The sequence below is a fragment of the Idiotropiscis lumnitzeri genome, chromosome 2 (assembly GCF_059441095.1).
Source record: "Idiotropiscis lumnitzeri isolate Australia: NSW breed Sydney's pygmy pipehorse chromosome 2, RoL_Ilum_1.0, whole genome shotgun sequence".
In the NCBI taxonomy this organism is placed as follows: domain Eukaryota; kingdom Metazoa; phylum Chordata; class Actinopteri; order Syngnathiformes; family Syngnathidae; genus Idiotropiscis; species Idiotropiscis lumnitzeri.
In genome coordinates this window covers 5,282,219-5,303,293 of record NC_142392.1, presented here as the reverse complement: position 1 = coordinate 5,303,293, position 21,075 = coordinate 5,282,219, and the positions used below count along the sequence as shown (strand labels likewise).

At 42.2% G+C, this 21,075-nt stretch overlaps 3 protein-coding genes across 13 annotated transcripts in view; all 3 read right to left on the bottom strand.

The window, feature by feature from the left end:
* Positions 1-27: 27 nt before the first annotated feature.
* Positions 28-1,664, bottom strand: ndufa5 (NADH:ubiquinone oxidoreductase subunit A5). Its single transcript, XM_088283588.1, has 5 exons — positions 1,560-1,664; positions 1,076-1,120; positions 567-683; positions 346-411; positions 28-187 (listed from the first exon to the last, which is right to left on the bottom strand). Exons 1-5 carry the CDS (start codon positions 1,578-1,580, stop codon positions 86-88), a joined length of 351 nt encoding a protein of 116 aa, XP_088139714.1. The 5' UTR covers positions 1,581-1,664; the 3' UTR covers positions 28-85.
* Positions 1,665-2,277: 613 nt separating this feature from the next.
* Positions 2,278-5,628, bottom strand: aebp2 (AE binding protein 2). Its single transcript, XM_088283578.1, has 8 exons — positions 5,047-5,628; positions 4,123-4,354; positions 3,910-4,017; positions 3,642-3,828; positions 3,255-3,379; positions 3,118-3,185; positions 2,923-3,036; positions 2,278-2,813 (listed from the first exon to the last, which is right to left on the bottom strand). The coding sequence occupies exons 1-8, from the start codon at positions 5,511-5,513 to the stop codon at positions 2,801-2,803; spliced, it is 1,314 nt and encodes a 437-aa protein (XP_088139704.1). The 5' UTR covers positions 5,514-5,628; the 3' UTR covers positions 2,278-2,800.
* A 536-nt stretch (positions 5,629-6,164) lies between these two features.
* LOC148341407 (pleckstrin homology domain-containing family A member 5-like) overlaps positions 6,165-21,075 on the bottom strand; it is a 35,637-nt gene continuing 20,726 nt past the window's right edge. For 2 of the 11 annotated variants that reach the window (XM_088281444.1, XM_088281479.1), the window contains exons 5-33: positions 20,668-20,751; positions 20,359-20,412; positions 19,128-19,284; positions 18,078-18,182; positions 17,755-17,827; positions 17,530-17,630; positions 17,046-17,191; positions 15,823-16,848; positions 15,464-15,750; positions 15,118-15,350; positions 14,955-15,029; positions 14,533-14,652; positions 13,721-13,774; positions 12,732-12,812; positions 11,798-11,854; positions 11,639-11,719; positions 11,414-11,566; positions 11,232-11,333; positions 11,051-11,156; positions 10,757-10,800; positions 10,214-10,411; positions 9,754-9,892; positions 9,554-9,678; positions 9,274-9,468; positions 9,031-9,174; positions 8,840-8,929; positions 8,190-8,317; positions 7,982-8,121; positions 6,167-7,905 (exon numbers count right to left, since the gene is read on the bottom strand). In XM_088281444.1, the coding sequence (XP_088137570.1) occupies positions 7,871-7,905; positions 7,982-8,121; positions 8,190-8,317; positions 8,840-8,929; positions 9,031-9,174; positions 9,274-9,468; positions 9,554-9,678; positions 9,754-9,892; positions 10,214-10,411; positions 10,757-10,800; positions 11,051-11,156; positions 11,232-11,333; positions 11,414-11,566; positions 11,639-11,719; positions 11,798-11,854; positions 12,732-12,812; positions 13,721-13,774; positions 14,533-14,652; positions 14,955-15,029; positions 15,118-15,350; positions 15,464-15,750; positions 15,823-16,848; positions 17,046-17,191; positions 17,530-17,630; positions 17,755-17,827; positions 18,078-18,182; positions 19,128-19,284; positions 20,359-20,412; positions 20,668-20,751 (4,333 nt within the window). In that variant the 3' untranslated portion in view covers positions 6,167-7,870. Of the gene's footprint in view, positions 7,906-7,981; positions 8,122-8,189; positions 8,318-8,839; positions 8,930-9,030; positions 9,175-9,273; positions 9,469-9,553; positions 9,679-9,753; positions 9,893-10,213; positions 10,412-10,756; positions 10,801-11,050; positions 11,157-11,231; positions 11,334-11,413; positions 11,567-11,638; positions 11,720-11,797; positions 11,855-12,731; positions 12,813-13,720; positions 13,775-14,532; positions 14,653-14,954; positions 15,030-15,117; positions 15,351-15,463; positions 15,751-15,822; positions 16,849-17,045; positions 17,192-17,529; positions 17,631-17,754; positions 17,828-18,077; positions 18,183-19,127; positions 19,285-20,358; positions 20,413-20,667; positions 20,752-21,075 lie in introns of all 11 variants that reach the window. The other 9 variants (XM_088281452.1, XM_088281508.1, XM_088281470.1 and 6 more) reach the window with 9 other exon arrangements.

The following is a 21,075-nucleotide window of genomic DNA, read 5'->3' as shown; positions in this document are numbered from 1 at the left end:
TGGAATACCAACGTCTCGCAAAAGGAATAACTGAAGCGATTCATTTTATTCTTAATGGCCTTATTAATATAATTCACAAGTGTTCTCAGATGGGCCATTTCCACTGGTTGGGAGGAGGCTCCTCAATCAGCGGCTCCCATGGTTTCCACTCGGCCATCTTTCGTGACAGAGCCAGCTCACACTCGGCCTGCAAACACGGAAACAGCAGCTTCATTGTACCGCCAGGCCGTGCTTGGATTTATTTGTAGAATTCAATTATGATTAGACTAAAAAAGATTGTCCATCCTAATCATTCAACAATCAATGATACATATTCTTGAGTCCATCCCAGGATTTTAAAGTTACCTGGAAAATGAGCTCTTCAATCTGTCCACAGTTGATTTTCTTTTCCAACTTGTCGACATCAGGCTCCTGTGAACAAAATTTTCAGTTGTGTTGCACTGATCATTAAAACAATCACAATTTATTGCCAGTAATAGTTTCACTTTGCGCAGGGTTTGGTTGTTTTTATTTCCTCCTAAACAGTTTAAAGCACTTTTCTTTTTTAATATTGAGAAGGTGCTTACCGTTTTGACATGGTTAAACCTCTCATTGACCGACTGTTCGGTATACTTCCTGTAAGCAGCGTCTTGTGGCATGCTCTGCACACATGCCAGGATTTTGGAGTAGAGATTCTTCAGTCGCTGCGTTTTTGAACAGGTGGGGAAACAAAGAAAAGATGATTTGGGGGCCCATTCTTGATTGAATGATGACTGATGGATTCTCAGTTTTGATTTCCTGCTACATTAATCATGTTTACATACAGTGTAATTGAAAAGCATTTGCCCTCTTCTCAAATTCTTGTTTTTACAGTTTCCCCACTTATGTTTAAGACCATCAAACAATTCTAATTATCAATCTGAAATATTTTTTTGATTCTTTCACACATCAATTCATCCATTCAATTTATTTCAGGAGATGTATAAGGTTTTTTTGTAGATAACCTGAACCCATTATCACACACCGCTAAGCAAAAATGTTGCTCATGTGATGCGCAAAACATTCCAACCGAAAATGTTTGTGTCTGTCTGCTTACATCATGTGGCTTCTGGGCCACTGCCAGGCCAACCAAGCCGGTTGTCTACAAGAGAGGAAAGGGAGAGCTTTTTTTAAACAAGGTCTTGATTTCAATTGCAGCAATAAACACTCATGCATTGATTTTGGCTGATATTAGAAGAAGTGGTAGTGACAAAAGCTGAAAACAATACACAAAAATACAGGACAGATAAGCGTTGCGTTTGGGATAAGTTGCTAAATTGTTTTGATTTTATTTAATATAATGTGAAAGACACATTGCCACGAAGTAAATGTTAATATTAATTGTGAAAATTATTGTTGAAATACTCGAATTGAATGAAGAGTTGAACACGACGCTAGCTAAAGCGCATACTTTAACCGGACTAATGACGTCTAATACAAAATACTCTCTCGGAAAATGTTGATTAAGAAAATATTGAAAACAATATTATGTTTAGCTTTTAATTACTATCAGAAGCACAAACATTGACCTCTATTTGTACCTTTTTCAGGAGACCAGCCATCGGATCAACACAGGACGGCGATGGTTGCAATTTCCGGCCACTGATTATGACGTCATGTCGGGTTGAGAGCCTTGCAAGGGCTACGTGCTTACGTGGCGGCCACCTTAGTGGGGGCACCGTTCCCTTAACTTGTTTATAACAACTTCTTTTCACGAGGTTATCCTTTATTTTCAACGTCAAAACGCATTACTGATACAGCAGATTCAAAAAGAAAAAATTTTAGACAATGTCACCAACAGTTTTAATTATTTTACTTTTAAGGTTCTTGGGCATGTAGGAAATGTGTTTGTTGCTTCCGGTTGTCTTCCTGACAATCAAAAACGACGACACCTTGTGGTCAGAAAATATCCCTACACATTTGCACAACTTTCGTGCTTTTTTTCCTAAAGTGATGGGGCCACCTTGGATAGCAAGAACTAAATCAATCAACTCAATCACATCAAGCACCTTATAAAAATGTAAACATTCTTCTTGCTGACATCACCACTGACCTTGATGAGAGACATTTCTGTAGGCCTTGGAAGGTTCACCCCTTTTCCATGTTTTCTCCATTTGGAAGTAATTTCTCTCACTGCGGCCCGCTGAAGTCCTAAAGTCGTCATTTTCAAAGTTTCTCCCTCTAAATAAAGATTACTACCAGAATACTGCATTTGTGTATAAGATGTTAACCACACATAATTTACATGTAAATAAAACAAATAGGAAGGATTAATTTAATTACTTTATATGCCTAAGAAAACAAGTCACACAGGAAAAATACAGCAGTTGCTTTGAGGCTCTCAGATTAAACAGTCACATTTTGTGTAAACACAAATGAGAAAAAGGCAATACAGCACTAATGGCAGTTAAGGCAATACGTTTCACGGTGCTCACAATACCTGAGAATTACCTCAATAATGCCAACTATTTTATAAGATTTGTTAAGAGGTACAAACAGCTATGGGTCATTTGGAGGATTTTCTCTTTAGAAAAAAAAAAAAAAAAAAAGTAAAAAAATATATTACAAATCTCAAATATTTACAAAGACTGCTTCTCCCTAAAATGTGTCAAAACTAAGACCCCTGTTCTGAACCTAGTTAGGGTAAAATCTAAATATTCCTTAATATCTTACGAGATTAAGTACCTAGTAGGCATGGCTTCGGAAAACCACAAAAATAAGTCTCTAAACGCTCAAAAAAATATCTTTGTATATAGTTTGACCTCAGGGCGAGAAGAACTCCTTAGAAGAACATCCTGTGTGTCGGGGGTGGAGAAAAAAAGTGAGAGAGAGAGAGAGAGATTATTTTTTTTAACAACAAAAGTAATTCTCATTTTCCTGTCACACACACGCACACACACACACCTGGAAATGTTGGGATCGAGGAGAACAGCCGTGTCAGTTGGCAGCTTGGACAGATGCACAACTTTGGTCTTCTGCTGCTGCCGGTCACTCTCACTCACCCAAACGTCAGGCAGTCTTCATAAAATAAATGAAGAGATTATTCGTTGTGGACTGAATCATGTTAGAATGGGAGCGGAAAAAAAAAAAAAAACATACATGTCTTCGGGTGTCCAGTGCAAAAGGACTTTCACTTTGCCAGATTCTTCTTTCCGCCTTGCTATTACCTGAAAATGCACACATACGCTCGAGAACACTAAAAAAACATGTATTTGTGCGTGTGTGTGTGTGCGTACCGTGCTGTGGAACACAACACTGTGTCCGTTTCCAAGGCTCTCTATGTGTGTGGCCAAATTGAGGCATATCGCTCGATGGCGGATGGCGTCCATGGTTTGGGCATCAAAAAAATCATGAGGGCGGGCTGGAGAAAAAAAAAAAAAAAAAAAATCAAAATTATTTAAAATAAGAACATGGACCAAATATCGACAATCTATTTAAACAACTTTAAATAGATCGGCCCTACTTATGAATAGCCCAAAAAAAAAAATCTATAAATGGGGGGAAAAAACAAAATCTACGTAATTGATCAATCGTCAATTTATGATATGCACCCAAAAATTAATTTGCAAAAAGTGATTATCGATTAATTTGACAATGGAGCGTATGTGCTGTACTGTACGTACGGAGTGAGCGTCTGTGCTTGTTCTTGAGCTTCCTCCGCTTGTTGAGACCGGCCTTTGACGGAGATTCCTCCTTCATTTTGCCTTGACTGGAAACTTTGGACGAACCCTGCGAGCTGAAATGAGTGGGCACGTGGCGTGCCAGCCCACCCTGGGAAGCAAACGTGGCATTGCAGCCTCCGACCACACACTGACACCCACAAACACACACGCATTAACAGAACAGCCGACAAAAGAGGCCCGTCGCCATGATTTGTGAACGGCGCGTCACCTTGAAAGGTTTGTCGCCGCTGTGAGTCAACATGTGTCTTTGGAGCCAGCTGTGACTGGTGGACGGTGTGTTGTAAACTTTGCAGCCCTTCCACAGACACACAAACACCTGCACGGAGCAAAACAGGCACATAGAGGAAAAGTGCACGTCAAAGAGGAATATTTGAATTTGCATGTTGAAAAGTGACACACAGACATAAAATCAAACACTCACTCCTCCTCTCTGTCCGTCCACGTGGGTGGCTCGGATGTGATCGGCCAGATCAGGGCTGGAGTTAAAGTGCACCTGGCAGTGATCCCAACAGCACGTGTAGCTCAACGACTTGCCGTTCACCGGCAGTGAGCCGTTGCCCACGACCATGGCAGCGCCGTGACTGCTGAACATTGCTGGCGTGGAGCGGCCGCTCGATGCTATGCTCTCCATGTCCATCAGAGTGCTGCTGATACTAAAACGACAAACACGACAAATAAGTTAGAGCGGTACTTTTTTGCAGCAGTTTTGTGCCACCTTTGAATGGTATTTTTTTTTTATTAAGTGTAACTTGACTTAACAATTGTGATTTTAACATGGATCAGCAAATTGGCGGTGGTGTTAAATCCATCTATTTTTTTTTAACTCTTAACATGCCTTGTTTACATCTCGGCTGGATTATTGTTATGCATTTAATTTTGGAGTCAGCCAGTCTTCCATCAAGTGTTTGCAGTTGGTCCAAAATGCTGCTCCTCGCCTGCCAATTGGAGTTCGCAGGAGGGAGTCGGCATGAAATTCGGAATTGTTTTGGTGTTCTGTTGCGTTTACTTTTATTAATTCATTGTAGAACTCTTGGTTTGTACATGGCTTGATTTTAACTTTATGAACAGCACTGTGGTTGTGTTCAGAGGAGACTGAAACAATGGCGCCACCTCTCGTTACATCCAAATATTGCACTCCAATTGACCTCAGTTACTTCAAGACATGAGGCAGGATTGCAGAGACATACATTTCATTTGAAACTTGCTTTTTTTTTTGTTCTGTGTGTGCTTTTGTAAGCGCTGTAACATTCGAGCATCATGTCAAGGGGAACCTGTTCTTCCCAAGTATGATTTGGACTACCAGTGACCGAGTCGCCATGCTTCTCGAGTTACTACTTTCCCAGACCTGTCCTCTGAATCCATCCGACTGAGCGGCTCCCCGTCGGACGAAGTCACTTCCACGCTGGCTCGTCTTTTCACGCCGTGCTCGTGTTTCTCCGCGGCCTTTGTGTGCTCCGCAGGCGGCGAGGGAGAGCCGTCGCCTCCCTCTCTTTGTTCTGCTTTCAGCACCCGGGAGCCCTCTTGGGCGGACTCGGTGCTACTCGCCAGGCTCCCCTGTGCGGGACTTTTGCCGTGCTCGGAGAGTTTGCCGTAGTCTCTCTCGTCTTTGGCGTCGCCAGGCAACGAGTTGTCGTCGTTTTGCGCTCCAGCATCTCGACCGCCGAGCCCGATGTCGTTCTTGTTATCCGGTTCCTGTTTGGAGTCCGACACGGCCTGTCCCACGAAGCCGGTAGGGACGGTTTCTCCGTTGTTACTGGGCTCCAACGTGGACTGAGAATCTTGCTCGGCTCCCCCGGTTGTTATCTGAGCCATATTTACCCCCCGCGATGGTTTATTTCGGGCTATTCCAGTTTAAAAAGTTGCTTTCCTGATGCTTCTCTGCTGCAATTCAAGCGTTGAACACAGCAGGCGTTTGTGGTGACGTCACGACTCCTCATGTCCAAAGATCGTAAAATGTACGTGACTATCACTTGGTTATTTAACTGAATTTTCATTTTTAAAAAAGTTACAACTTTCAAATTAACATTCTGTATTTTAAATAAAGTAAGCGTATCAGCACGATATATATAAAAGTGCAAAGATCGATTCACGAGAGTTCTACGTAAAAATAAAAAATAGCAACACCGCTTTGGTTGGTAAGAGTGGCTCATCTTCACCGACATAGACAATCTTTGGCATTGTGGTGGACTCCTCCACGTGTTCCAACAACAGAAAACGAACAAACTCGCATGCAGGTGCATGCAAACTGTGTGTCATGTATAAAAACATTTTCAATGATTTCATATTTGAAAGAATCTAAAAAGAAATAAATATTTACATTTCATTACACTGGTCAACACATTTTTACAGTTTTTCATAAAGGCAACTTTTCAAAATGTCTTTTTTTTTCGCACTTCTCTATCACTGATGATGTATTAGCTCATATTTCATCAGCTCTCGTCAAAAATACATTTAGGGACACATAAAGCCATCTCTCATTAAAAAACAGTGTAATAAAATTATTGTTTGTACAACATAGAACGAGAAAGAAAGAAAAATTGTATGAACGTCAACATTTATTACACAATATAAAACACATGGGGTATGAACTTTTTGCATATTGAACCTAATAACATTAATAATAATCTCTATAATATATTTGCTCTTTTTCTTTTTAATGTGTACATAAATTAGTCTTTTATATATATATATATATATATATGTACAGATTTTACATCGCTTTCATTTCTATCATGATCTCAAATCCTACTTATTGCTTCGTACATGTGCTATTCTCCGATTCTCCACCTGCCCGATCAGATACTAAATCACATCTTTTCTGTTTTGTAAATGGGACAGAAAATGACAATGTAGCGTTAATCTAGCTTGCTGAAAATTATTGTGAGCTAAAAAGGAACCCAGTAGTGGTTACTTTGGAGTTGAAATAAAGCACTGCATGTGTTTTGGTGCCATTCACCAGAAGACTTTTCAAACGTGCCGCTATATACAGCTGTAGCCTTCAATATCATCAACTATCCCCCGTCGAGGCTGTACAATGTTATAATTATATAATATTCTTGTTTTAATACTAATATGAACAAATATGTACTGCATATCAAAATGTACTTTTACTTCAGTTAGAAACAAAATCTAATTGCTATTTTAATTATAGTTTACTCACAAAAGTTGCTTGAAGTGCTAAATAAGGGCTTCTCTGTTCACGCTATCTGGAAAAGCAAAACAATTTCCCACTGAGAATTTTCCGGGATAGATTTTAAATTTGAGATTAGAAACTCACTTCTCCTGCCCTCTTGTGGTACAAATCACGTCAATGTCAGATAAGGATTTTCTACGTCATACCAGAGATCCGCGCTGACCTCGTCGGGCATCGAATTTATCTGCCTGCGGAATGGAGCGCACAGCTGTGGCAATATGTGCGGGATTCTGTGTAAAAAAAGGCAAAGATGAAAAATCTTCCTCCCTCTGATGCAGCAATTATGCAGAGTTGCCGTGTAAAAGCACACTAAAGTACATAGCCTGCAAATAAAGAATGAGCAATAGTACAATCTGGAGACACTCTTCTAAGCTTCACCTTTCTAGAAAAGTGAGCAAAGCATACGAGGACACATTAGCATCAGCAATATAACCACATTTGTATCTACACTTTTTTTGGATGCCAACCTATGAAGAAGTGCCACAGTCTTGAAAATGAGGAAGTGAAAAACGACAAGGATAACACACTTCTTCTCCGAGCATCATGGAAACGGGAGTTTTGAACATTCAGCGATTTAGGAATAAATTAATAAATATCATCGCTCCGTCACGCTCGCAGTCATCCACGCGTTCCGTCACGGACAACTGCTCAGCAGCAAACTGCTTTGAAAATGTATTCAGAAGCTTTCCGAACAAAGTACCTTCAACCGGTGTCAAAACAGGAACAGAAACAAAGAAAGCTAACTTATAAGACAATTGATATCATTTTGTACAACTTTTTATACTCGTAAAAAAAAAAAAAAACCTTTGGGATCACGACATGTACACCTAACGTCTGCCTCGGCCGCTCTGCTTGCAGTGCTCTTTTCAGTCTCCTTGTTCTATCTTGGATGCAGGAAGCTGGGGACTACGCTCGTTGCAACTTGCTACATCGGGGGGCTCTATGGGATGTCATCGTGGATGTCCAAGGTTGATCCTCACGTGTCATTGCTCACCATCGTCAAGATTTGTGCTGCAAGGCAGAGAAGAATGATGGAGTCGAGGAGCGTTTTCTCAATATCTCAACAGTGCTTTTTGATGCTACTTACAAGCCAATAAATTGTTATTGTTGTGTTTCATGTCGTTTGCTGGTAGCTGGTTGTAAGATTCTAGGTGCTTTTGTTGGAGCGCATCTACCTCCCCTTCTTTTGGTTCAGGGCTGGGCGTCTCGGGATCAGGACTCTGGAAGCTGTGAATTAAAAGTGAAGGAGGTTTGCAATTAGCAAGAGACGTGGCATGTCCGTGGAAGGCACACACCTGTTGCCGGAGGGGATATTTGTTGGCGAGCTGGTTATATCGTCTTCAAGGGAGTGAAGGTTCACAATCTCCACATGCTGGGTCTCAGTGTGCCGGTCCAAAATCACTGCCGTCTGCCTTTCACAAGGCTGGAAAATGGAAAGCAGCCTTGACCCAGACTGCATTCAGCAGGTAAAGCATTTCAAACCTTTACATTTCACAGTTCCCGATTGCACTCTGAGATGATAGCAGCTTCACCGCAGTTCAGCATGCAAGCTAGGATGGCCCTCCATCATCGATGGAATTCTTTACGTCATTGATTCAGTAGAAGCTGCTTTGCTACCAGTTCAAAATTCCATGAGGACAGAATTATCTTTTATTTCTTTCTATTTTATTAATACGGCAGCAAATCACAATGGAAGCTGTTTCCGGCCATATAGCAGTCAAAATTAACAGAATGTCTTATCCTATATTACTGAAGGGAAGCATGTTAAGACTAAAAAGAGGACTGGCCCAAGTACAGATCCCTGCGGGACACCATATTTCAGTTTAATAAGCATCGAGTATTTGCTGCCAATATCTGACAAGTATGATTCAAACAAATGTAATCGGACGATAAACAATTTGTCGGCAATGTTCACTGTGAAATGTCCGTGACACTGGCAAGCTACCTCATCTTCCGTGTCGTTGGTCTCAGTTTGCAGTAAACGTCCACTCTGCAGGGTCATTTCGCTGTCATGCCATGCGTTTTCACACACCTCCTGTCGATTGAAACAGAATCCAAACATTATTGCAATGGAGTCAGCATGCACAATACGGATTTAATGAGGATGGAAGGATATTAGGATAAAATTCCATCCACCTGTGATGTCGTCGGCATTCTCTCGGCATGAGGCGCGACTTCAGCTTCTGTCCTATTCTGTTCATCGTGAAACATCTTCACTTGCTTCAGGGCTGCTTCCAGCTCGACGGGGTCTGCACAGGCACCCTCTGCGTGGGCCCGGACCTTATTACATCCAAATAAATATCAGTGCATGGATACATACCGTGCAATATATTCATAAAAGTGAACAACATGACAGCAGTAATGTAACATTTTTAATACCTGCGACAAAGCAAAGGGGTCATCTTTACTAAATGAATGTGAGCGGGAGAGGGCTTCTCTTCTCTTCTCTCGTTGCGATGACGCCTCTTGGTGTCTCCTCATCCGTTCCATCTGCTCCTCCACACTCATTCTGGGTCGACCCACCTCTCTCTCCCCGTAGCCAAATTGCTCGCCGAGTGCGCTTCTGGGACGATCCTGCAAAGACCAAAACGCAGCCTGACAGGATTTAATCATATCTTCGAGGTGTTGAATTGTGATTTAACGCTAATGCAAAACGTACCGATCTGGATTCAGGCTTTTTAGTCTTCCGCAGGGTGACGTAGGAGGCAATGGTGGTGGACTCGGGAGGGCTCATGGGAGATTTGGTTCTCGGAGGTACAATGCCCACCGGGTAGAGGGGCGCTGCTGTGTTAAACAATCATCAAATCAATCAGAAGGCATAAAAAAAAAAAAAAAAAAAAATCTTTATTATCTAACTACCTTTTGTGGCTACAACGTCAAGATTCTCAGGAGTTTCATTCTTGTCTTTGTCCTTGTCTTCAGCATTGACTTCATCCACTTCCTCCTTGACGGTGGTCAGCTCAGGTTCGCTCTTGTACAACCGATAGTCTGGACCTTGCTGCGACGTGTAGGGGTGGAGAAACATACAGTACAGGAGGCTTTGAGTGCAACAAAGGGGCAGCATTGAGGCACACATACGGTATATATAATGCAAAACGGAAAAAAAAAAAAAACAACAGCATGCCAGCAAAGTCTGCCCTTTGAAAAACGGCAAAAAAGAAGCGAGCCATGGTCAACGAAGGGTCTCAAACAAAGTGGGGATGTGAAAACGTGAACGTCAAATAGAGAGGACACAAAACCTTCGTCGGATGACTGATGTCACACACGACAATCATGATGAGAGGATGGGCAAGCTATGGGCGTTTTCCGTTGCTCTTACACTGTGCGCGCCATTCCTAGAGCCGGTTTTGCGGTCCTCAGGACGTTGCGTGTAAGGAGGCAGGCGGCTGCTGGCGTTAGGATGGTGGGAGGGCATGTGAGGGGGGTGCTCGGATGAATAGTAGTACTGTGGCAGAGGTGGACGGGGAGGGACGCCATTTCCCGTCTTGATAGGACTGAGTGGCAGCAATGTCACTGCCTGTTAAAAGTTAACACAGCTGGTCTCATTTTGCGTGTTGACCGACTGACATGGTGTGACGGAGGAGGGAAACATCTAAAACATGCGGGATCGTGGCCCTCGAGGGCCGCTGCTCGACAGCTGCGTTCCAGGCGATTGCAAACGAAGGGAGTAGTGTGACGTGAGGCTGACTTTAAAATGTAATTGTATTAATAAAAGCCTGTTTCATTTTTTATTTTTTTAATGGGAGGAAACCACCAAGGCATACAGCGATGAGCCAATATAAATTCAAAACTAAATCTCCAGACTGTGAGGTGTGTGAGCTTTGAAGTGTAAGGAGCAGAATGTGGAAATGCAGAAGCTTACCTCGTTCTTTTGTAGGCTGGAGAGCGGCTTGGAATCAGAATAACCTGCACAAATAAAATCCAATAATTAGATTTTCATTGTTTACCCATTTAATCCCACAAAATATTGTGTTCTAATGCTATAAAAAAAAAAAATAAATAAAAAAAACGGCGCTATGACGCAAAAAAAGGCTAAGACGTATAAATACGTCTTCGGGAGGCGGGGACTACGCGTTTGAAAATGTATATGCATGTCTGGATTGAATGACTTAATGATAAAATACAATCAAACGGTAGGTTATCAACGACGACTTACCGTTTGTGCTGCGCTGCGGTTTATTTTTACTCAGTGCTTCCATCACATCCTGAATTCTCCACAGTTCCTTTTGGATCTGAATGTGACGCTGGCTTGGAGGCTCAGTCTGAAGACAGACACGCAGACGCAGTTCAAATGTAAATCATTGCAAAAGCCGACTGTGTGCGTAAACGTGCGTAACCTGCGGGCTGCCCAAGGCTTCCAGCTGCTCCAGTAGATTGGACTTTGCCAAAGTGACGTCTCCCTCCAACCTATCATACTCCCTCCAGGAACGCTCCATCTCCTGAAACCACAACGCAGCCAACATATAAAGTCCATTCGGATTTGGAAAATAAGTGCTTGGACTTCTGACTGAATACTCACCGCGTTGACTCTGGAAATTTCTCTGCAGGTGCTTAGCAAGCCATTTTGGAGCACATCTCTCTGCTGTACCAGACTTTGTGTGGCAGAAGTACTGGGATTACTCTGGTCACTTAACTCCTGACTGGCAGACAGCAGCGCCGTCTCCAGAGTGTGCTGAGAACGGATAATACGCATTACAACACATAGTTTGCCTGAAACATCAAATCCATCACTTGAGAACTTTACCTTCTCTCTGTGGAGTTGCTGAAATTTTTCTTCCTGCATCCTTACTAACTTGTCCTGCTCACAAAACCTGCTCAATTTGGTCTGGCACAGCAAATCATCGAGGATTAACGACATGCTTAGAACATGTTACTGCTTACACTTAAACACGGTTTGTCTTACATCAATGTCCTCGGTAGGTTGGATCACAGCGCAGTCTTTGTACTCGTCTGGAGTCACCTGGTAGAAAAACAAACAAAAGGAAAACATTTTACCATACATACCAAATCAGAAAAAAAAAAAAAATCAACCTTTCGTGATGATGATGAAGTGCATCAGCCTTCAGTGCAAAAGGCTAACCTTTTCTAAAATAAATAAATAAATAATTAAATTTAAAAAAGTCATGCAATGCAGTTTGCGGTTAAACTGTGTCATAGCCCAGTTCAGTAAAAATGTCACGGGAAACTATTCAAATCAGAAACTCAGCAGAGAGGTTGGAAGATGAAGAAAAGTGTTAACCAAAAAAGCACATTTAGAAAAATGGACTCAGAAAAGTGTCGATTCAACCTGCAGTTTGAAAAATGTTTAGCAGTATGCATTAAAACCTTTCATTCATTTTTTTTGCACAAGATCATTTCACTTCTCGCCCCCTTTCCTTAACAATTTAAGAACCCAGCAATAAAAGGAAGGTAGGAGACAAATGTGAAAAAAAAATGGAACCTAATGTGAAGACACAACGTTCACCATTGACAATATTGAGGACGAAGAATGAGGAAATGGGAAATCCATGACTGCATAGCGATGGAATATAAGCCATGTTCACCTCATCTCAACAACAAACAGCCAGTGAAACAAATTAAAACCATGTTCACAAATAAATAATAAATGACGTTTTCCCGTGGAGGTGACTGACTACATCCAGAATGGAGAAACGGGGTGGTGTGTACTGACGGGGAGACATGGAGACAACATCATGTCAGATACAAAGGCTAAAGTCTGGCGTGAGTCGACCGTCTGAGAAAGGAAACATTTTGCGGAAATCGTTGAATTTAGTCGCCACGTACGGCGAATCTCAAATCGGACAGTGACTCAAGCCAGAACCTGCCTGAAATCTTACTTGCTGGTAGAGTTGCGGCCGTGGCGCCGAGTTCTCGATCATAGTGTGAATCATGAAGATAAGAGGCTCATTCTCCTTTTTCTAGCAGAGTGTCAAGGAAAAATAAACATGAGGCTGTCATGTTTCAAGCTGATACAAGTATTTTCAAAGCACATCAGTGGAAGTTTTTCCAAAGTGGCGTTTTAAACTACCAGGACTCAGATGCTACCTCACTAACAGACAACTCATCCACATCAACAAGTGCATCTCTTCTGCTGGCCCGATGAGTTCCCCATGGCTCTGTACTTGGTCCTCTCCTTTTCATCATCCATATCCACCTAGACTGCCCGCATCTTAATTTACGTTAGCATCAATTTGACAAAACGCTCATCTTGAATCCTTCGCCTGCACTGCTTGAATCTCTACAAAAAACAACATTTTTGGAATCGGCCTCACTGTTCCAATACTTTCCTCTGTCCTCGACTCTCTGTTTTCATCTTAGCCCTTTCCACAAGAGACTCAATTAGGGACTCAAGAAAACCACTTATGGAGTTAGCAGAAAGAATTGTTGAGTAAAAAAAAAAGAAAAAAAAAAAAAGTTGCCTTTTGCACTGTTTCCTCAATTACAGCGCCTTGATAGAGCTCCATCAGTCCTAAATCCTCGGGGGCATATTTAACTTGGATTCAAGTCGACTTTCGGGTTGCAGAGAAAGCATTGAGGAGCGCAAAGACAAATAAGCCGAAGCCCTAGTGCGGAGCGAGTTAGCGCAGTTGACTGGACCCTCGGAAATAAAAATGGTCCAATTATGGTCGCTTGGTGTGCGCTATTGTTGTATGTAAGCGATGGAAAGTTTTGGACTTGACGAGATGGAATATCTTGTGCATATTCCAGCACCGTCAAGCTTTATTGAATTGAATTAATAGAGGATATGCTGAGCACACCCTGGTGTCAATTTTCTTTTTTTTTTTTTTAAAGCAGCTTAAACGGAGGAAGGTCAGGTTGTCCTCACCTGGTTGTCCAGGTAAACAAGGTTCCTCTGAAGATGATGAGAAAGAACATCAGTCTGCAGTGGCAGCAGGAAAAGGAGGGAAAAGAAGCAGAAAGCGAGCTCGGTTTGGTAAGATGGGTTCAAGGATTCGACTGAATTTATCATTAGGAGGAAAGAAATGAAAAGAGGGTTTTGTTAGGCATTAACTTGACATGCATCTATTTTTCTAAATTAGACCGGTATTGAGGTACTCGTCTTTCCCTAGATAATACCATGGAGTCTTTTATTAGAACAAGTTGTTGCGCTCTACTTTTGCTCTCCATATGGAAAAAATGACTATCATCAGAGAATTGGAAATATAACCAGAAACTTCTCATTGGTGGAAATATGTAAGTGGAAAATGTCTGATGCATCTACTTTGACAGTATTACAACCCTAATATGCGTGGACAGAGGGTGTAGAATCATGCTCAAAACAACACGTGCACACACTTCCTCACCCCACACCCTAAAAAAAATAAATAAATAAAAATAAAATAAAATCCACCACAAATCACAACAAATTATTGCAACACTTCCAATATGAAACTGATTTTGGCTTGGAAACTAAAACCAAAAAGTCCACTTAACACAATGAAATCCTGTTCAATTAAACCAAATTCAATTTCATTTGGACAAAACAGCCACCTTAAGACACAAGCATCTGCTGATATGGAAATATCAAAACAGAATGCAAAGTTCCGACCGCAAAAGCGAGCCCCAGCGCCAAAGATTGCGTCCTCGCGTGTGAACATAAACCCAAACATGCGGTGCGTTCATACACTCAGTGCTGACCTTGGGGTTGGGCCCCTCTATTCCCAGGGCCATTAGCTGGGAAACCGTGTGCTCCCGCACGCTGTTGAGCTCTGCCTGCTGCCGGCGGAGCTTGATGAGCATCAGTGTCAGTTCCTCAGGCTACGTGAAGCATCACACAGAGGAGAAATTAACTGCTACATTGAAATTAAAACACACCGCATGGACCGATGGCTCACAAACGGGATAGTCAGGGACGGCCGCAGAAATACATTCAAACGTACTTCCGAGTTCGTTCGAGCGTGTTTGGAGGCTAAATACTACAAATAAAGCATTTTCGTCCCCAAACGGCACAAGGTATGGATTTGCGCACAAGCAGGAGTGACAAAACCGAAGGCTGCAAAAGCAACATTTAAAAGGTTTTAGCTTCACTGGAAAAGTGTCTGGAAGAAGGAGTGACTCACTGTTTTGCCTTGCAGCGACTGAGGCGTAATGGGCTGCTGAGAAGGAGCGGGACGGCGATCAAGTGTGCTTCCAAACTGAGGGAGAAAAAAAATGATTTGGGTGAATATGCTTAAAAAAAAAAAAAATGCCAGTTCGTCAAACTTTCTTGACCTCCTCCTTTACCTTGGCAGGGTGTGTCCTGTGCCGACGGTCAAGCGTTCCGTCCTCTCTCGAGATCGGCGACGACACTTCCGAGTGGGAGCTGCCGGTGTTGGGAACGCCTTGCTTGCAGGGAGGGGGCAGTGTGTTGTAGAGAGCTAACGATCCGTGAGACGGCGAGGTGGGGATGGAGTGGACTGTGGCGTGTTCTGATATGTTGCCCATTGTCTTTGTGCTGGGAAGCGTGCCGTAATGACCTGCAGGGGAAAAAAATGTATTTATTTACACATGTATATTATTTTTCAGTCCCGGCATGGGTCCCGTGTTGCTAAAGTGAGATTTATGACATTTCCAGCTGTGATATCGCTACCTGTGGGTTGGGCCAGACTTTGCCGGGAGAAGGCCTGCCTCTGCTGCCATTCATAAAGCTGCCACATGGTGTCGTCCCTCATCGACCGCCTCTTCTCCGCCGTGGTGACGGCGCTGGTCGAGGCAGGTCGGAGAGCCCGATCGTACGTTGAACCCGCGACACTGCAGATGCTGTCGGGCCTCATCATGCTGTTTCGGGGTAACGTGCGATAGCCCTCGGGGTATCGGGGTACGAGCTGGGCGTGGTGGCTGGGCATGTTCCTGGGTAACGTCTGGTAGGATGAAACGCTAGGAAAGAAGTCGCATGCATTTAATGATTTTTAATGACCCAGCTGAAACTCGGGTTTAACGTCATCCTACCTTCTGTCCTCTTCTGTCCGGGTTCTGCGACTCAACTGCTGGAAGGAATTGGTTCTGGACAAGCCTCGATCCAGTTCCTGAACCGGAGTAGCCGGAACTCTCGGCTGGCTTTCGTTTTCCGCCGTCAAACCGCAGTCGCTTGTGTGCTCCACTGACCCTGATCCGTTTACCTGTGCGGGTTTTGGCAGAGTGAGTGTGGCCTGGCGGGAAGCAGACACCGCCGCCGCAATGGCGGCCGCCTGGGCCGGCTGCAGTTTTATGCTGCTTATTTTTGTATGCGACAGCTCTGCACTGGGATCATGCTGGAAGCGGCGTTTATCGGCGTGACAAAGAGTAGCGTACTTTTCCAAGTCTCTTAGCGTTGCGTACTTATCGCCTTCTCGGAGTGTGCTGTACTTCCTGACTTCTTTCAAAGTGTTATATTTGTCCACAATTTGTAATGTTCCATATTTACTTTGCGTCTCCTTTAACGAAAGCTGCCTCCTCACCTCCCTCTGAGGGACGTATTTCTGCGCCTCTTTTACAAGGGTGGACGCAACTCCCATTTTTTGCAGCAGAAATGCGTCGTCATCCTTTGACAAAAAGCATTTAGCGCCAAGCGTAGCTGGAGCAAGTTTTTCTTCCGCTGGCGTCGCTCTGTATTTGTCATCCGCTTTCCGAACTGAGCACTTGTCCGAGTCCTTGTGAATGGAGTACCTTTCGCCTTCCTTTTGCAGCATGTACTTTTCCCCTCCCTTGTGCAGGAGATACTTCTCGCCATCCTTTTGGAGCATGTAGCTCACGCAATCTTGCTTTAAGCAATATCTCCCCCCATCTTTCTGCAAGGTGTAGTAGTCTCGCTCCCTCTCGCTGTGCAGTTTGTCGGCATCTTTCAGTCGTTTCTCATCGCCTCGCGATAAGGAATGTTGACGGACGGGCACGCGATTTCGCTCGTTGTTCTGGATCTCGGGTCGGCTGAAGACTCGGTTGTTCAATATGTTGTTCAACTCCTGAGGTGCCGGCTGATCCACTTTCAACTTGTCCAACCTGTGACAGAAGCAAAAAAAGGATGAAGAAATGAATAAAGCTGAGATGGCGCTGTAAGAAAATCTGATAGTTAAGCAAGAAACATGATTTGTCACGGGCCGCATAAAATGACGTGGCGGGCTAAATGTGGCCCCCGGGCCTTAAGTTTGACACCGGTGCTATTACGACGACAACATCAATATTACATGACAACTAACATGTCAATCTGCGGGCATTTCCCCGCAGAGTTTTTCACAGGTCCAGCGTGGACGAGGGCAGCGTCTGTCATGACTTTCATCCAGGACTCCATTTCTTTGGCCGTATCAGTGCAGAAATAGTACGTCCTCATATTGGGGTGAGTGGCCTAGCAGAAAGAGAGAGAAAAAGAGAGTCGGTGAAAAAAGAAAAAAGAAAAAAAAAAGCAGAGATAAGACGACGATTCACAGCAGTGACACGACTCATGCTGGCATCTTAGATTTATCTGACAGTGTTAAGTCTCCTTTAATCCAATTTATACCAAAAAAAAAAAAAAAAAACATGATCCCACTTAAAATATCTGACTGTCACCATGATGACTTAAATCCCCATTGCCATGTAGTTGTGTCAGCCACAATGAGAAGATTGTGACACTGACCCATTTATAAAATTCAGACATCAGTTATCATCATACCCCGCATTGGCGTCTGACATTTTTTATTTTACCTTGAAGGCATATTTCCTGCTGATGTGGTCATCCACTGACAACATGGAGATGTGAAAGCTCGGGAGCAGGATACTACCCAGGATGCTGTCTTCTTTTTCATCTGTCGTGAAATGAACACCAATTTATTTTATAAACCAATTGTAATAAAAAAAATCAATAAAAAAAAAAAAAAAAAATCAAGCGTTTAGATGCGAACAATGACATGTCTATTCCGACTTCCTTACCACGGTAGTAGAAAAGGCACATGTCCGACAGAACAAACCACCTCCTCTTCCATAGCTTCATGCCAGTACTGTCCTTTAGGGGTCAAAGGTAACAAAATAAATAATTAATATTCACGCATACGGCAACTTTTTCTTTCCGTTTTCCTATATTGAGTATCGTCTACTATCCGGACAGAAGATCTCTTATTTATAATAACACAATCTTTTCTCATATAAAAATCACACGATGGTGATATAATTCACGCTGAATTTGGCTAACTGAAAATAAAGGCTACAAATTTAATTGAAGGGTAATGAAAGCAATGTCTGAATTGACGCCTTACCTGTTTGTAAAGCCAACCGCTTTTGACCACCGGGGCATTTATATTTCTCTTGATGGAGTTGGACCTCTTGCCAAAGTTGTGAACTTTTTTGGAAGACCTTGAAGGCTGTTGAAATAGAAAATAATATATATATGATATGATTGGAAGATGTTTCTTATTTTGGTTGCTTAGGAAAACGACATTGTGGTACACAAAACAGTGACAGGCCATTGCGAGACAAACAAAACGTTGATGCAACAGCATTTCACGATTGTTGTTATGTTGTCGGCATTTAGCTGGCGGTTGTTTTACGCCCCAACATGTGGCTTCTTAAATTAAAAGCTATGCATTCAAATTCATTATTTATACTGCATTTTTTCATCCTGAGTTTTTTCATGACACTAGAGCTTATAAATAATGACTCATCACGAATACAGAAATACTGTATATGCAATGTTGTATAGATATGATATATATATATATATTTTTTTTTTTTAATGTAAAATCTCAAAAATGCTGTTCGAGTATAGCAAACATCACAACATCTTTGTCGCATCTTTTTGTTATTTCAGTTTTTTCCCTTAAAGGCGCAAGATGTTTTATCTTAAATTAAAAGCAATGCATTTAAATTCATAATTCATGCTCCGTTTTCCATTTTTTTTTTGCACCTTTTTTTCCCCAAGCAGTGCACAAAAAACTAGGTCCATTCAAGTTTATAAATTATGACTTCTCATGAATGCGTAAATACAGAACTTGAGATGTTGTTACACTTTCAAGCAATGTAAGCAAAAAAAAAAAAAAAAAAACACTTATTCATGACAGCCTGAAGACTCTGATTTCAATTTCTGGGCCACATTACTGAGTATAAAGCTGCTATTTGTGCATCAGCATTTAACAGAACAAACACAAAGTCCTTTGAGAGACTTTCTACTAAAGGAACTGCGAAGCTTGTTTAAGTCCTCCCAAATCGAGTCAAGCTGATCTTTTATTATTTGTGCCCACGCGTGGTCTGAGGAGGCGACCTTTCCGTCACGACCCAGACCCGTTTGAGTTGAGCAGATGAATACTGACCCGCGTGAATGAAGAGGAGTGAGTCAAAGTGGCGGCGGGGCTCCCGGTGAAGTTGCTGTTATCGGAGCCGCCTGTGTAGTTGGACGCTTCGCTCATGGTGCTCATGGGACGTTCCTTTTTACTGCCGCTGTTTTCCTGTTCTGGCTTTGGAGCTGCCCTGGCACGAGGGAAGAGACACGGAGAGATAATACATTTGACCCCTGTGTTATGTTATAATTATGTTATAAACAATGAATGTCATTTATTAGTTTTGGCATCCTTGCAATGTAATGTGACCTAAGCAATAAGCCAAACGTTTCATTTTTTTTTATAGTGACAAACTGAGGGTCAGATATATAGCAGATATGGTTGTTGTTGTGTTACATACATACAGGTCAGTAAAAAAAAAAAATCTAATTAAAACTTGCATGGGAGTGGAGTGGTCAGGTGTGTACACGTTTCTGCCCGCTAGATGAGGACTGTTCAATAATGTGGTTAAATCAATCCCAAACCTCATCATCTACGTCTTAACGATCCGAAGATAAGGAAAAAAAAAAAAAAAGGGGTGAGGGGGGGCTTGAGTGACATGAATGATGAGTGAGTGGCAATATCGATGCAATTTTTATTAAGAAACTCCCAGCCGGAAATGAAATACTGTCTTCGCTCGCCAAGGATTTCAAATGACATGCAAATTGACCAAAACTAAAGTATAATTAAGTGAAGTAAAAAAAAAAAAAGAGAGTGGTCTGCATTCTGATTAAATCTCCCACACAATGATTGCTTTACCTCTTGCTCTTTTTTTGCATTCCTTCAAGTGGGGTTTCAATTTGCAGGAATGCAAGAATTTCGTTGTATTCTCTGTTGTACTGTAAACGTTTTGACTTTGCACATCTTTTCTGCAGGCAACGCGCTATATATATATAAGTCAGCGTCCTTTGCAGCAGACTACACTCAATTTTAAGTACAGCATAGCCCCGAGTACACAGATGGGTACAAGAGCGCGTGTAAACAAGGGCGCTGGGTGAGAAATTGACACCTGCAGCGATTTCAAACACGCCACGACTGCGAACCAAATGTGATGTCTTCTTTTTACCTCGTGCCGGATGACCTGACATCGACAGTTGTATTGAAAATACAGGAAAAAAAAATAATTCACCAATTTAAAAGACTTCTAAAGCACGAAAGAAGTAAAGTTGCATTTGAACATTTTTATGTCCAACCTACTCGGTCTGTAATTATCCGGGTTTATTACCTGGTGTCAGCCTCTAGGGGCTTGTCGGGGTGGACAAGTTTTCCATATTTCACACTAAAAGAACAGGAGGGAGACAAGATGACAAAATAATAAGGATGCAAAACCAGGACGACAAATAAGACTCGGTCAAATAATAATAATAAAAAAAATAGACAATGGATAATGACATAAAATGAAGATGAAGACGTAGATTGCTAATATTGGCCAGTAGAAAAGACGGCCTCAGCTCCTAAAATCAGATAAACAACAAATTCCACAACAATATAAACCAGCATAACATCGCTTATAAACCCTCGAAAACGTACTTACTGTTCATTCACGACAAAGATACAGTTGTCCTGGGAGGGAGCTCCTGATACCGGGTGCTTACACGTCACCTTTCGTTCATTGTGACTGCAGAAGGAAAATAAAAGAATGTTCAGATTAGTTGGCAAAAAAAAAACCAGCTGAAACACACACTTGTGGCGAGTTTTACAAATTAATATCAGAATGGTGTTAATGTGCATTCATGTTCAAATTGAGGGGCGGTACAACTTGACATCATCATAGGTCAAGATGGTGACTCCGATTCTTTATATTCATAACGCCCGTGACATCATCGGTAATTATAATCTATTAGGTGGTTCGCAGCAAACCGGCAGTAATGATTACCACACAATTCCAATATTCAATGTCATGCGTTCACAATACTCAGAAAAAAAAAAAAAAAAAAAAAAA

Bases quoted from the DNA above. Each gene is read 5' to 3' on its own strand.
- aebp2 (XM_088283578.1), bottom strand. From the start codon at position 5,513: ATGGCTCAGATAACAACCGGGGGAGCCGAGCAAGATTCTCAGTCCACG. The intron at 3,829-3,909 runs GTGACGCGCCGT...TGTGGGTGTCAG, and splicing joins GCGGCGACAAACCTTTCAAG to TGTGTGGTCGGAGGCTGCAA. The intron at 3,186-3,254 runs GTACGCACACAC...GTGCATTTTCAG, and splicing joins GTGTTGTGTTCCACAGCACG to GTAATAGCAAGGCGGAAAGA.
- ndufa5 (XM_088283588.1), bottom strand. From the start codon at position 1,580: ATGGCTGGTCTCCTGAAAAAG. The intron at 684-1,075 runs GTAAGCAGACAG...TCAAAAACGCAG, and splicing joins TGGCCCAGAAGCCACATGAT to CGACTGAAGAATCTCTACTC. The intron at 412-566 runs GTAAGCACCTTC...TTTTGTTCACAG, and splicing joins GGTTTAACCATGTCAAAACG to GAGCCTGATGTCGACAAGTT.